We start from the raw sequence: 14,961 nt of genomic DNA on the forward strand, positions 1-14,961 counted from the left end.
CTTGAATCTCAGTAGCCAGAAATGAATTACAGATTCTAATGATTTAAGTTTAGTCTGTAAGTAGTCTGTAGCAATGTACTGACTTTTTATGTGGTTTAAAGGCACCACATCATAAATAGACTATACAAACAAAGTGTTTCAGTCCTAATTGTTCCTAGTAACTTTGAAGTTACTGGGAACTTAAAAGTAACTCAAAAGTTACTAGGAACCCAAAAGCCCTTACTTTCTAGGGCTTTAGTTTAAGGTGTAAATCTGCATTAATGCTGTTAAACATCACTCTGACATCCCAGTATGAAAATATTTCTCTGCTTCTAGCTGAAAAACTCCTGCAGATGACATTTTTCATCATTAGGAGTTGAGATGATGTCATATGGGGGAGCTCTGGAAAAGCAGATTGACCATGATTGCAAACTCCATAGTTTGAGCGACAAGGTGATGTAATCTGAACTGAAGGTTCCTCCAAGCGATGTCATCTGGAGGTATTTTCCTCCTAGAACTACAGAGATATTTTGATATAGGGAAGTCAATAAGAAGTTTAATGGCATTTATGTACATGTACTACCCAAACTACAACCAAAAGAAGGAAGTTCAAAATCAGTGAAGGCGTCCTTTAAATTTACAGTATGTAACTTTCTTCAGATAGTTTTAGAAGTTTTATTGACTTTTGTAACTATTTCATTTATTGTAATGTGATAATGACTAATATCTCTGCAATACTGTGCAGAGAGTCTAGCAGACGGTAAAAAGAGTAAATTCTTTCCTGATGAGGAAGACATGCTATTCAGTGTGCCGCTACAATGGCAGTCAAGTCATAGAAGCTAATTCCAGTCTTTTTATTTATTAGTTGGTGTTTTTTTTTTTTTTTTTACAATAGTTTAATACAAATGTTGAAAAAAATTTCAAACCTCAGTTGGGCCGATTCGTGTCATGCTGAGGTTTCGGCTTCTCTTCCAGACCATCACACTGGCTGCTGATTGAAAACAGTTGTTGGTTCCCTACTTTAGTAAATTCAGACTAGTAAAAGAGACAAGGGCAAAAAAAAGTATCCCCTAACACAGACCAGATTGTAGGAGAACATAACCTCACTGTGTGGAAATTAATGTCAGATGCACTTACTAGTAGTTTAAATGTTTCATTAGATGCTAATGTCTCGCTGTGTCTTTAATTGTTGTGAAATTAGCCTCTGGAATATTAAAACCATCTGTTTGTTATCTTCCTGCAGGGCCAGTTTTTACTCAGGCGGCACAAAAACAGTAAGGTCATTAAATGAATGCATCCACATGCCTCAACGTGCCTCTTAATTGATGTCTTTATGTTATTGCATCAGTATAGGACATAATTATCGCCCATCCTCACACACAGCTGATCTCTGTGCCTTAGATCTCTGTTGAATCTAGTGAAATTCATTACTGTTATCATTACAGTCGGTAAAACCGAAGCAAAGTTTTAAAAGCTATAAAAATACAGGAAATGACTTGGATACTGTAACAAGTGGGAGTGATCAGATAGGCACCGTTACACTAGAGGTCACAGAGACGACCTCAGCACCCACATACATGGGCTTCTCCTTCAGACCTGCCATCAGACAGCAGGTCATTAAATTTCAGTTTCACTTTTCGATGGCTCTGACCACCAGCATTCCCTCCATTTACTTAAGATATCTATTAATCACATCATTAAAAAAAAAATAATCCATCATCCGAACCTCAGAAAAGGGAGAACAGATGAAAAAAGACACCATTCTCTGAAGTAATTTAAGGGAGCTCAGGGGGAAATTAAAAGGAACAAGCTGAGGGATACGTTTTCAAATAGCTGTGTAATCAGGTCCTGAGCTTTATAATAGCCCTGAAAGATGAGCTGTTCCTTTACTGGAATGTCTTTATTAAACATGTTCTTCAGACATTACACACAGTTAAATTTTTTGCAAGATTTCGGATTTCATGGAGTAATTTCCCACTGATAAGCCAGAATACAGACAGTGTGATTATGTGATTTTACTGCTGCAGAGTCACTTTAATACCACATTGATTAATAAAAGAAGAGTCTCTATATCTCTGGCACACTAGATTGATTATATTCTTTGCAGGCTTACCATATATGATTTTGGTTCTAGGCTGCGAATATTTGATGCAGGATTCAGCAGCAGCTTTCAGTAATGTGTGTGTGTGTGTGTGTGTGTGTGTGTGCGCACATTAATAAATGCATGCGTATGCTGGTGTGCACTGCCCTGTGTTGTCAGCAGGGACACTGGCAGGTTAATAAATATTACAGGTGAACATGTTTTGATGAAGGAGCTGCAGATCAGGGTGTAAACGGCATCCCTTGCCTTTTCTTCAAGTATCAGTTCACAGGCCAGGGTGGATGAGTTATTTCCCCTTTTTCTCTAAAAAATACGTGAACTCCCCTCAGACAAACTGGCATTTGGAAGAAAGAGAGAAGATATGCCCTGGTTTGTGTGGGAATAAAATGTGTTGGAGGTAATTAGTGTTATCACAGCACGGGGCATTTGTGTGCATGTGCACATGCCACATTTGGATTTGTGTGTTCTTCTCTACCTTGCCTCAGCATTGTATAACCCAACACGTACACTCATACTCACATGTGCACACACACATGTGGAGATTCAAAAAGGCCCATCAGGCGTTCCCAGTGCCCAGACTCTCTTATCACATTCAGCGCTGTGGCAAATCCACTCTCCTTCCACTCATCATGCAATTCTCCCAAGGAAAAAATTCCTTTCACACTGTTAATGGCTACAGAAAAGGGAGCATTTTCATTTTAATTATCTGTTCAACTCCAGGGTTCTTTTGGTATTCCCCAATCTTGCGCCCCTTCATCGCGCTAAATGATGGCAGATACCTGAAAGGAGGAAGCTGTAAGGAGAAGCTAAAAAATAAACACCTGTTGTAGCAGGAGAGAAGGTGAAACCATTGTATCCAAGGTCTGTGCCACATACAGTTTTTTCTATTGTGGGCAGTGCAACCAGTTACTACACTGTCCCATATGGCCAGCTTTTATATGCTCTGAAATGAAACCTGCAGTGTTTCTGTTCTGGAAGGAGCAGCATGAGAGCTTCAGAGAACATCAAATACCGACTTGGACACCAAGTGCAGACCGTACCCCCTTCCACCCATCTCCTCGCTCCCATGAGTCTTTTATTGTTCTCCAGATTTTGAGGGGCCTCAAATGCTTGCGTGTTGGCACATCCTTCTCTTTATTCTTCTCATTTTGCTGCATCTCTAAGAGGATGACACTATCTGAGCTCCTGCTGCCTCAGCATGTGGTGTCTACTTGGAAAGGATAGTGGCTTCATTTGAAGGTTCTGGAGGGGTCTTTGTCCCTGTTCTCTATTTCATGGGCTGAGAGGAGTTTCATGCTGTGAGATCAGATGGCGTTTATCATTGGCAAGCAGAATGATGGGTGCTGAATAGGCTCAGAAACATGACAGATTTACAGAGACAGCACTGTATCTCCTGCCAGTTCTCACATATTCATGAACCGATTTCTGTGGGATGCCTTCCCTAGCCAGCGTTATTCGTGTAGAACTCTAAACTGCTCCGTTAACAGTTTTGCTTCACAATGTTAACTCTGGTCTTTGTGTGTGTTGTGTTTTGCAGCTGAAGCCAGGACAGAACAACTGTAAGGACAGCGACAGTGAGAGTGTTAGCGGGGAGTCCAAGCCATCGTTCAGGAGCAGCTCTAGAGACAGACTAACAGATGTGAGTACATTAACAAACAAGCTCACTGCTTAACAGCTCACAACTACTGACATAGTTATTTCAATCTGTCCACAGTCTGCCATCGACTTTACATGTATTTTCTAGTAATGACAAACTTGACATTATTAATCATAGGTTCAATTCATTGTATTTAGTGTAGTTAGAAAAAGGATTTAACATTTTACACATAAATGTCCCCCATATGATTTTCTCAGTTCCATATACAGTATCACCAGTTCTTAATATCCAGTGTTAAAGGAAGATTTGAGAACATTTATGTCAGCTCCAGGAGAGTTCAAGGTCAATTCGAAGCCAAGTAAATATTATCCTGTATATGAATATTGGTTATATTATATAGGTATAGAGGAAATAGTCACTAGTGGTAAATGCTTTAAAGTTGGTGACAAGCTATTGCATTGAGAATTACTATAGTTTTATGCTATAGTACTTTTTTTAAAAAATCATTTTTAAAATCATGACTCTGGTCTCTAATACTTAAGGAAAGGATTACTGCTGTGTAAGCAAATTCATGGATGTATCTGCATGCTTATTAGTGTGTTTTGAATTCTGCTTCGTTTTTGTAAACCATTTTGCATGTGATCTTGCAGGACCCAGGAAAAGGTAAGTTGTTAGTGAAAAAAATATATTTTGTCAAGATTTGTTTTGGTCAAAGTCTATTTTGGTCTGTTGAAGTCAACCTAAGCAGAAGACAGTATCCAAAATCTTTAACAACTTCATCGCACTCACTTGCAGTGAGTAGTACTAGTTGCATTCTTTTACAGAATGTTTACACACATACACACTCTCCCTCCCTTTCTTTTTATCTCTCTCTCTCAGAGATTCTTTATGACTTATACAACAAAAGATAATAGGTATGCTTGTTCCTTGTGGAGGATGCAAGCATTAACTTACAAAAAACGAGTGGCTATGTGTCCCTCTGCCCTGTAATAGAATTCCAAGATGTAAAGTGAGTAGGCTCGAGGGACCTTGCCGCCAAACACCCACTCCTGCTCTTTGATTTGTGTGGCAAATCTGGAGTGAAGCAATCAGATATCTGGCCATAATTAAAGCTGTCAGTTGGGAGGCAAGCTAGACTTTGAGAAAGACATGGCCAAACAACTGAAGCAAAACAGATTCTGCATGTAGCTTTACAGTGCTTGACTGGGCATGAAATGAAATAAGTAATGTGATGTTGACAACAGAAATTGAAATGATACTTGCTGATTTCTATCAGATTGTACCATGGTGACTGTGAAGGAATACAGGAGTTGGCATTTGCTTGTGAAGTTAATAACTAACCTTTAAGTGACAAATATCTTTTACTTTACCATAAAGTAAGTTTAGTCTGAAATTGATTCCCAGAACAGAACTTTGCAGGATAATGTAGGTGTTTTTAATAAACATGTTACACACAAGGTAATTTGGAATATTGGATGTTTTCCATAGCAGAAACTTTACTAACTTCTGACTGGTCCTCTAGAAGCATCACGCTATTTATACTCACGCTCCCTCAGCTGGCTTTTTAGCCACTTAGTTTGATCTAGAGGATAGAAGGAACAGCAGCCTGGGTACCCTCAGCTTTTTCCAGCTAAGCCACCCCACAAGAAACTGAGCGTGTCTTTGCGAGAGCTGCTGAAAGCCTGGCAGCATAAAGACACCATTTTTCGGCTCTAGAGTCACTTTAAATAGTCACGCTGTGTGAGACTTCACCTCTGGTTTCGGAACCTACTTCACACATCACAAGAGGTGCAAGCCAAAGCGTTTGTATCTGAACTGTTCCCAAAAAATGAGAGGAGGAAAAAGAAAATGGAGAGAATATAAAATAAAAAACACTGAGACTCTTTGAATTTTGTGGGGTTTTTTTTTATTATACATACCACAAAGTAGTATTGTTGCAGTTAAAGTAGTTGTAGACCCCAGTGATAATCTGGTAGTCTATGTGCTTGTTCTGCTAATGTTAAAAATATTTTGATTGGATTAATGCAGAATGCAGCTGGACTGCTCATGTGGTTGAGCTACACAAAGATACTCGCTCACAATGTAAAAACAAAGAGAAACCATCCAAATCACTTGTTAGTTTCAGGGAGCAGTGTGAAACAGGAGCAAGCTTTGACCCGAACTGTTCATTAGACCAACAGTTCGCTAATGGTATTTGCTGTAGCACTCCCTTCCCTTCATGGAAATGCTCCGATGAAGCAGATGCACTGAGTTCGCCGACCTGGCACTGGCTGGCAGGGAGAAAGAGGTCAGGCCTGGCAGCCTTCTCTCTGCTGCTCTCCATCCCTCCTCACTCTATGCTGCCAGCTCATTAAGGCCTACAAATGGCACATCAGCTTGGCTGTGCGGCTTTGCCTCAACCCCAAACCCCAGCTAAATTGGCAGGCTTAGCCGCATTTGCTCTGAAGCACTGGGTTCCCGTTTGGTTCGTTTGAAGCAGACATGGCAGCCACCCCCTACATCCCCCACCACGCTCCACCCCTTCAGTCTGGGTGGCAGGCATTCAGGCAGGCAGCAGTCCTGAGCAGAGGGAGCCTGCTGGATCAGGGAGGGCAGGGAGCTTGGGATGAATCACTCCCGTTTAGTCTCTGCGGCAAGGGGTGAAATGCCATCATTACCCGGCTGCCTATCAAATAAATTGGCAATTACGGGCCTGGGATTGCAAGTAAACAGCAAGTTACTGCCTTTTTTTCCCACCCAAGGCTCTTGATGAGAGGCGGGTGCAATAGAGAGAAAATTCAGAGTAGTGGGTCAGAGAATGTCAGTCAGTGTTAGCCAGCCTGATGAGAGGCACATGAGGCATATAGGCCCTATAATGAGTGCCCCCCAATATTTCAGCAGCCATTTTAAAATTAGCCAAATCTTCCAGGTGTGTCCTCCTATAGCTGTTCTGCTGGGTAAATACTGCAAGTGAAATCTGCTGTCTAATGTTTTAGCTGCACCTTCACAGAAAACCCTGCAGTAACATAGGCTAATGATTTGTGTCTTGCCATGGTTAAATGTTTTCTTATTGATACTTCAAACAGTTTTGCCTTTTTAACTTTTCCAACAAAAAAGAAAACATTTAAATTGTGGGTTCCTGCAATCCATAATCGTGTCCTGGCTCTTCTTGCCCGAACGTGTTCTTGCGGTGAGGTCTTTAGTTGTTGTTTTGTAATAAAACATCTGGAAGTTATATTGTAAAAAGTCAAGCACATCATATGTCCTTGCTTTTGAAGCGGTTTCAGCCCAACACAGTTAAAGTTAAACTTTCTTATGGCTAGTAAAACTGAAGTCTGTTATTACTGGCTTTCTGATGAAAACTTGACAGCCTATTCAGAATCTTGTGTGCATGTGGTAAAACAATTTCAGTTTCTCAAATTACAGCTTTTGGAAGCTGAATAATGCCATAAAAGTACATTTGTTGTTGTAAAGATCACTATTATGATTGAATATGCTGGAGCATACCAAGACTGCACATAATCAATCCCACTGTCCAAGTGCTTATGTAATGTGACCAGAGCAGGTCTGCATTACACTGTGCCCATTCCACCTCCTCTGTACATTCTCCAATTATTTCCTGACACTCTGATCTAAATGAGGTCGCAGTCCCCCTACATGTCCAGATATGCTGGCCAATTTGCTCTGACACAGAACTTGTAATTGCTTGCATCAATTATTCGTCTCTTTCTTTCACTGCCTCTCCATAATTTGAAATGTTTCCTATTAGTGACAAGCATTTAGATATGGAAGTAAGAATGTTGTACCTATAATTAGCTCATTATCATGAGATCGTACTGTGCTGAGGCCCTGCACGTGCATAGTGACAATGTAAAATGAGCAGCAGATGCAGTGCAAACATTACTTGACAGTGTTTTTGAAAATTGAATGGCTTTTTCAGGACTGATGTAAATATGTCACTTTCATGACAGATGAAAAGACTAACACCAAGAGAATTCAGGCATGGTATTCATCCTGTTTTCTATTTGTCAATAGCAGCAGCATAATGACACCTGGCACTCAACTGACATTACACATGCACGACAATCATCTATTTAACTCTTATGTTAAACGTTTGATAGATAAAAGCACCTAGGCCTAATATTTCATACAATGAGGAGATTAAAGTGTCCATCTACATGTCGAAATATTCAAGCTGCAATTGATATCTAATAGGAAAAAAAGGAATGTGTTGTGCCATGAAGGTTGGAAGCTCCATACTCTCTGCCATTTGTTAAAACCCTAGGTTCAAACAGGTTGACTCACACTTTGATTGATATTAGCTTGGGTTTATTAATTCACAGGGACCACCAGAAGCACGTTATTTAACATTTCTTCCCACTAGCTTTTTAAAGAACCAGTCTCCTAACTGAACTTGTGTAGTATAGATCATGTCAGCCTTTTTTTTCCACATGTATTATGCCAGATTCTGTGGTCGAATGCACAGCCTCCTTGTCAGGAGGATTCAGACATCACTTGAATTGCCTGCACCTTTGATTCTAAATTAACCTGATAATTAGGCCATCTCCCCGGATGTGGCCCAACATGCTTATTACCACCTTTGGCACTCAAAATCAAGCCCCTTTTCTCTTCTTGCCTTCTTTTATTTCTATTTCCTATTTCCTCTTACTCGCCTCCAGTTGGGTTGTCAGGAACAGATTGTGACACTTTGTGACATGGCAGTCGGGAAAAATTATGCTGCGCCTCCATCACCCTGCCAGTTCCCCAACAGCCGAATGTCCGTCAGGGGCCTGCAAGAGGTCCTGATGAATGGCTTGTCTCTACAAGTGCTGGGGGCACGCCTGCCTTCCTGCCTTCCTGCCTATGTTCACCAGTGACTAACCCATACTTTGCTGCGTCTACTCTGCAGATATGTAATTAGAATGAGAGAACACAGTGTGATCTGTGCAGTGACCTCTGGTTTAGAGTACATGGCACAAAATAACCCCAGCTAATTATTTACCACACCTAGAGGCCTTCATCACAAAAGCACATATGAGAAATCGGAGGAACAACTTGACCTTTTACTGTAGTTATGTTATTGTATACTCAGGCCATCAAGTCTCTTTAATTGTTAAAACTGATACAGAGCGAGGTTGATGTGGTAAATACTGTTCGGGGGTGATGCTGACTGAATGCAGTTCCTCAGATATATCTATTCTCATGGATGATTAATGAAGTGGCAAAGTGGTTTTGAATGTCATTGTTGAAGGTTAAAAGTATTGAACGTCTGAATCGTATCCATATGTTTTCAGGAATGACAAATAGTCTCAGCTGGAATCCATTTTGACTTATCAAGCTTAGACCAGTGCCAGAGCCATGCAATACATGCCAAGTATTCAGGCTCAGAGGCTTCCAGTAACAAATCCTATTCCATATAATTTCCACTGAAACTGGCCATGGCCATGCTCCGCCACCCTGTTTTTGCTTTCGCCATGCATCCTGCAGCTTTTGGCTATGTATTACTTCTGCATTCCCTGTAACCCGACCCTCTAGCCCCAATTTTTGATGTCATACCAGGCTCTGGCAAGGGAGTCTCTCCTCTCTTTGTTCCAGTCTTTTCAGTGTGGAGGCTGTTCCGGTGGAGTAAGTTGAATAAGTGGAGCCCGGAGGAATCTCTACAAAGGTCTCACTCTGATTGGATGCATGCAGAGCCCAAGGAGAGAACGGCGGTTGCCATAGCAATGAAAGCAATGTGGGAACTGGCTGCATGAAGGAGAAAGGGGAAGTGGTGCTTTCTTTTGTGATGGGAGGTCTTCATTGACATTTCTCTTTGAGTACACATTTCTAACGTGTTCGTAAACACAAATATGCAAAGCCACACTAACAATATTACATGCACCTTTTTACCCCCCAAGGAGAAGCCGAGCTAGAGTGCATGCTTCAATCACATTGGCCTGGTAGGGGTGTACTCAGGCCCAAGCTGGGAGCCAGAGAAAACACAATCAGACACGCCGGGTGTCCAGAACAAACTCCACCACATAAACATGATTACTGGCCATTCACTGCTACATATCACTTACCTCTCCTGAGCCAACAAATTATCCTTCCTCTCTCTCGTGGCTCATCACAGCCAATATAAACAAAGCAATGACAGAAATACAGTATCTCTGTTTTTATGTCTATTTCTATTTTCCTGTTTTACTTGGAGAAGATTTTTTTTAAATCCTTTAGCTCATAATATTCATACCACATGACTATCCAATGGGTGATGCAAACCTCTCCAAGGAGTGTATGTTTGCACTCACGTGCGTTTTATGTACAGTGTGTGAATCCCTGGTATGTGTATTTTTGTATCATAGACTTTAGCTGCAGGGTATAGGTGCTGTGTGGGAGGGTTGAGTTTTGTGTGTTGTGTCAAGTCTTGTTGAGTTTGTTTAAGGTGCACAAGGGGTTGAGAATACTGTATGGGAATTAAAAAGGAAAGCCTGCTGGATCATGAACTTGGCCAAACACTGCAGTTGAAAATACATCTTCTGTCATGCATGTGATCTTGCTCCACTTGAACAAGTGGTGCAAGAATAAGATATCTAGAGAATCCCAGCCTGGCTTTTCTCTTCTAACGGTTTCCTTTTTTGAAATGCAGAAATGTGTGTTGTGAAGCTACATGATTCACGTTTCATCACATTAGTATGGATACCCCTAGGGACAAAGCACGTACAAATATAAAAGTGCCAACAAAAGGGAAACACTCTGCAAATCAGAAAACACATGCAAATTCAAAATCGCAAACAAAAAGGAAAGGCACTGCAAATTAGAAATGCAGGAAATGGAATTTCCTAAACCAGAAGTGCTCCGTGATGCTAGGGGCAGTGATGAGTTTGTGCCTACCAAGGCAGGAAGTTAGAGCCCGGCTTAAAGCTGCCTTAAATGTCATCCTAGAACTGCTATTAAGTTATTAACCATTAATTAACCATTTTTACATTTAGAATATCTGGACGTGGCTTTGTCAAGGTCACTTGTCATTTCACTTACTATAGACAGCTTCCAAATATGTCACTAACTGGTAAATACCCAGTTGATTGTTAGGGAATTACAGCTCAAACTGTATTTTATAATCACTAGGCTGCAGTATAGAACTCTGGAACATTACTGTATAGTATAGTTAAAATGGCAATTTTTTGTCTTTCAGACTAAGGGAGAAATTACAGTATATTCTGCTTTAACACTATTCATCAGCTTAAATGAATATGATACAAATGATGAAATTAACAGGGAAACTTTTAAAATCAATGCAGTAAAACAGTTTGTACAGGCAGGTCACAACAACTGAAAAAGAAATTATGTTCTGCCTCCAGTTCTGCTCTGCACATAGTTTATAGGAAGCAGACGACAGAACAAGCAGAGAACAGTATCAAGGATCAAGCAAATCAAACTTCTTAGTCTGTCAAGTAAAATGCTGTAATACTGCCACTACCGGTTTAGGTACCAACATATTAGTGCAGCTGCAGATTTCTGCAGCTTTACTTAGAAACAGTCTTAGTTTCTTGACACTGGTGTGTGTGTGTGTGTGTGTGTGTGTGTGTGTGTGGAGTGTGGCGTGCACTTAGTGGGTGGCAGTGAGGGGGGGACCTTACACGTGTGGTCAAGGCACCCAAATGGCCCTGTGTTGAAATATGCTTGGATGTGCACAAATACCAGCCCTGTTCATACATGCTGAAATACTTTCCCTTTTTATTATAAACTAAAGTTGTTGTTTAACTAATTCAGCTACAGCTTGTAATACGTTTTGGTGTATAGTGCTAAGATAGCATCTGACCCAAGGGAAGATATATACATCCCAAAAGTTCTTGTTGCAATAAGTCATAAGAATCATAGAAGCTTCAAAGTACAAACAAACTCCCCACATCGAAAATGCGGTAAGGTCACAGCACAGCAATTTAATTATTGGTTTGCCTTAAAAGGCAAAAAGAAATGCAAAATACCTAATTCTACATATAACACTGTTCTGATTACATTTTTAATCATCAAATTACAACCGTAAATCCTTGGTTTTCAACCCTCGATTGTTGTGCATTAAAGTGAACCCACAATGTATTTAAAGAAATAACTATAACTATAACTATAACTATATATATATATATATATATATATATATATATATATATATATATATATATATATATATATATATATATATATATAAGTTGCTAACTGTTGTTTGTACGAGTATAATGGCCAGTGATGCTAATGATATTTTAGTAGTTTTAACATTTTCTACTTAGAATGCTACTTTAAAACGACATGCTTAAATGCTACATAGAATTCTTCAATCACTGCTTTCAATTTTGTGTTGCTCTTCATGCGCAATGTACTAAACTGTAAAAGAAAAGCAATGTGATAAACATTGAATTGTGTTACAGTATAATGGCATTTACTTCCGATCGGATAACATTCTGCTGATATTATATGTTTTGCATGTGCTTTGAATTGAGCCTGTGTTTTTCTTTTTGACAGGCTGCACTTTACTACACTGTGTGCATCAAAGCCATTTTTCCCTTGTGCTGGAGAAAGGCATGTTCTGTCTTATTCAAGGCCTGAACATCTGACAGGATTATTGTGAGGCACTGAATGTCATCACTTCTATTTCAGAAGCTAGTGCAATTTCAATGAAACCACAAAGCAACAGTGCCAACAATAAATAAATAAATAAATAGATACTGTAGATATATGGACAGACAGACACATAGATATAACAAGAAAGACAGAGATAGTGCCCCTGGAATTACAGTTGCAGAAGATTATTCCAGAGACATTATTTCCCTCAAGTCATGGGCTTAAGTCAAATTTGGAAGAGAAATGAAATTGCCAGCAGTGAAAAACCAGACTAGGTAGAAGTTCATGAGTGGAGAAATAACATTTTCATTTGTTTCTGCCCCAGTGGGAGACAAGCAGTCTTTCAGTAAATAGAGACAGCTATGAGAAATGATTTTTATGGTCGGCGGGATATTGTTTTAACGTGCACTTATCCATCTGCAATCTAGATATGTGGCCCCAGGAATCCACAGAATGGCCATTGTACTGTTGTCTTTATGACACACAAGTGTTGGCCTTGTCTTGCCTCCAATTGTCTCTGTTAGTGTCCCATTTCCACCAGATTTTCAGTCCTATATGTGGTCTTTTTTAAAACGCCCTTTGTCTAGAGCAACCAGCTGATGCTACTCTTTGAAATTCAGGCTGTCAGTGTGATTTTTATATTGAGCTTTGTTGTGAATTGAAATGACAAATTCAGCCCTGGCTTCAGAGATTGTCATCTTCCTTTGCACAATCTACAGAATTAGAGGTGAACACGCAGTATTGTTCTTTGTTCCACTTCAATAATAATAAATCATGTGTGGTGCATTTTACCAGAGATTGGTACAAGGTATCCATTTTAGTACTGTAGATTTGTTAGTTCTATCCTCTTGTTTTCTTTGTTTGTTTCGTTCCTGTGTTTTGGAGTACATGTTGCCTAAGGTAACAATATGCCACGGTGCATTACGTATTTGTGGTGTCAGGTTTTCTTTACTGATAACTTGCATTGGGTGCCTTGTCTTTACTTTGTTTATCATTTAATACTTTGGCCTTTATCGTAGTAGGGGTATAGTTCTTTTGTGCCTTTTTCAACAACAATACAAAATGGTCACACTGTATTATCGTGGTGTAAGGAAGTGTGTTTTTAAAGAGATTCAAGGCATTGTTAGGAGATTACTTCCACTTCAGTTAAGTGCAGCTGTCAACTTCTGGGAGACGGCTGATCAATGAATGTGTTTCTATATACACTCTCTGCTCTCTGTTGCAGTTATTTATATGGTGCATTACAATTTGTGATTAATCTGCAGGAGCAAAGCTTTGATCCAGAGCTGTCAGCAGTGATGTACTCCCAGGTGATTATGTCTACTTCCTGTCATCCACTATCAGCCAACACGTAAAGCACTTGTCACATGGCGCATTCTGATTATGCTTGATATTGACACTCGAATTGACTGAATATATGCAGTAAGAAGATTAGTGTTTCCCAAGAGGCGTGCATCCCCCTGCTGTATTCTTTTGTGATGAGGCATGCTGAGCCTTTGATGGACTTGTTTCATACAGTCAAATCCCATCTCTGACTACACAGTGTGTAAACATAAAAGAAATATGAAAGTTAATCTGCTAACAATCTTAAATGGAATTAAACTGTTCACAATGAAGAAGGAATAAAATAGTGGATTGTCTTTTTGTTAAAATTCACTCCACTTCACATTGCACACACATCAATTGATCCTGCTATGACACATATAGGGTTGTCCCATTTCATAGGAAGCTATTTCAACCACTATCCCTTATAATGGACTGCATTATAAGAAGAGGTGGTTTTATAGATTTGTCCACCCTATTTAAAATGAATGAGGTAGCAGATAAGAACCTGTTTGAAGGGCTACATAGCCCATCAGTACCCCTTACTGTTAGTGATTCAGGACACCCCAAGGGATAGGGCCTATGTCTCCATCTGCTTCTCCACATCATCTGCAAATTCTCATCATGATAAATAATGACATTATTCAAACATTATTTAGTAATATTTATATCTACAAGTTTATAGTACTGCAGAGGTTGATGAAAGGTTGGTGAAATAACCACTGTTTGTTGTGTTCTGTGTGTACCACCATAATTTAACATTAAATGTTTTGCCAGAAGCTTGACACAAGTCTACATTGTTTTTCATGTGTACACATGCCCCCTTTTCTTCAGACGTTCACCTGTATACACCAACAGGATAATTGGCTGTAGGGCATGGGTGTAAAATCTCACACAAACTAATTAGATGATTGTCTCTGACCAGTTTAAAGGGAGTCACATCAGCTGCATTTGGGCAACAGTAAGAGGTCAGAGGGTAGTGCAGGGCCACATAGTACAGGGGATTGGATGGGATTAACCTTGGCCTGCCCCTTGGCCCCATGCCCAGACAGCCTAGGAAGAATGGAATTAGCCAAGCCAGGCAGAGCCATCTGATTCTAAGCCCTCATCCAATTACTGCCTTATCTCCTGGCCAAATGAGATCAATGCAGTGAGGGCAGGAAGACCTGGCACGCTGGTGAAGGTGCGATAATCAGCTGTAGGGAGCATGGCACTTAACTCCCTTGTGTCCCTCAAAGAGCCAGAGCATGTGTTAGGAGCACTATTCACTGCCATTAGCTCTCAGTTCCTGCTGGAGTCTGACCTACACTTTGCATGAGGACAACCTGGTTTAGTGCATTTAGGCATCTTAGCATTTTGTGTTCGAGTGCTGCACTTAGGAAGGTGA

At 40.1% G+C, this 14,961-nt stretch overlaps 1 protein-coding gene across 17 annotated transcripts in view; it reads left to right on the top strand.

The window, feature by feature from the left end:
* auts2a (activator of transcription and developmental regulator AUTS2 a) overlaps nt 1-14,961 on the top strand; it is a 284,876-nt gene that overhangs the window by 116,665 nt on the left and 153,250 nt on the right. For all 17 annotated transcript variants that reach the window (XM_067494282.1, XM_067494292.1, XM_067494291.1 and 14 more), the window contains one exon: nt 3,618-3,719. In XM_067494282.1, coding sequence (XP_067350383.1) covers nt 3,618-3,719 — 102 coding nt within the window. The remainder of the gene's footprint in view (nt 1-3,617; nt 3,720-14,961) is intronic.

This window comes from Channa argus, chromosome 24, assembly GCF_033026475.1.
Source record: "Channa argus isolate prfri chromosome 24, Channa argus male v1.0, whole genome shotgun sequence".
Classification (NCBI taxonomy): domain Eukaryota; kingdom Metazoa; phylum Chordata; class Actinopteri; order Anabantiformes; family Channidae; genus Channa; species Channa argus.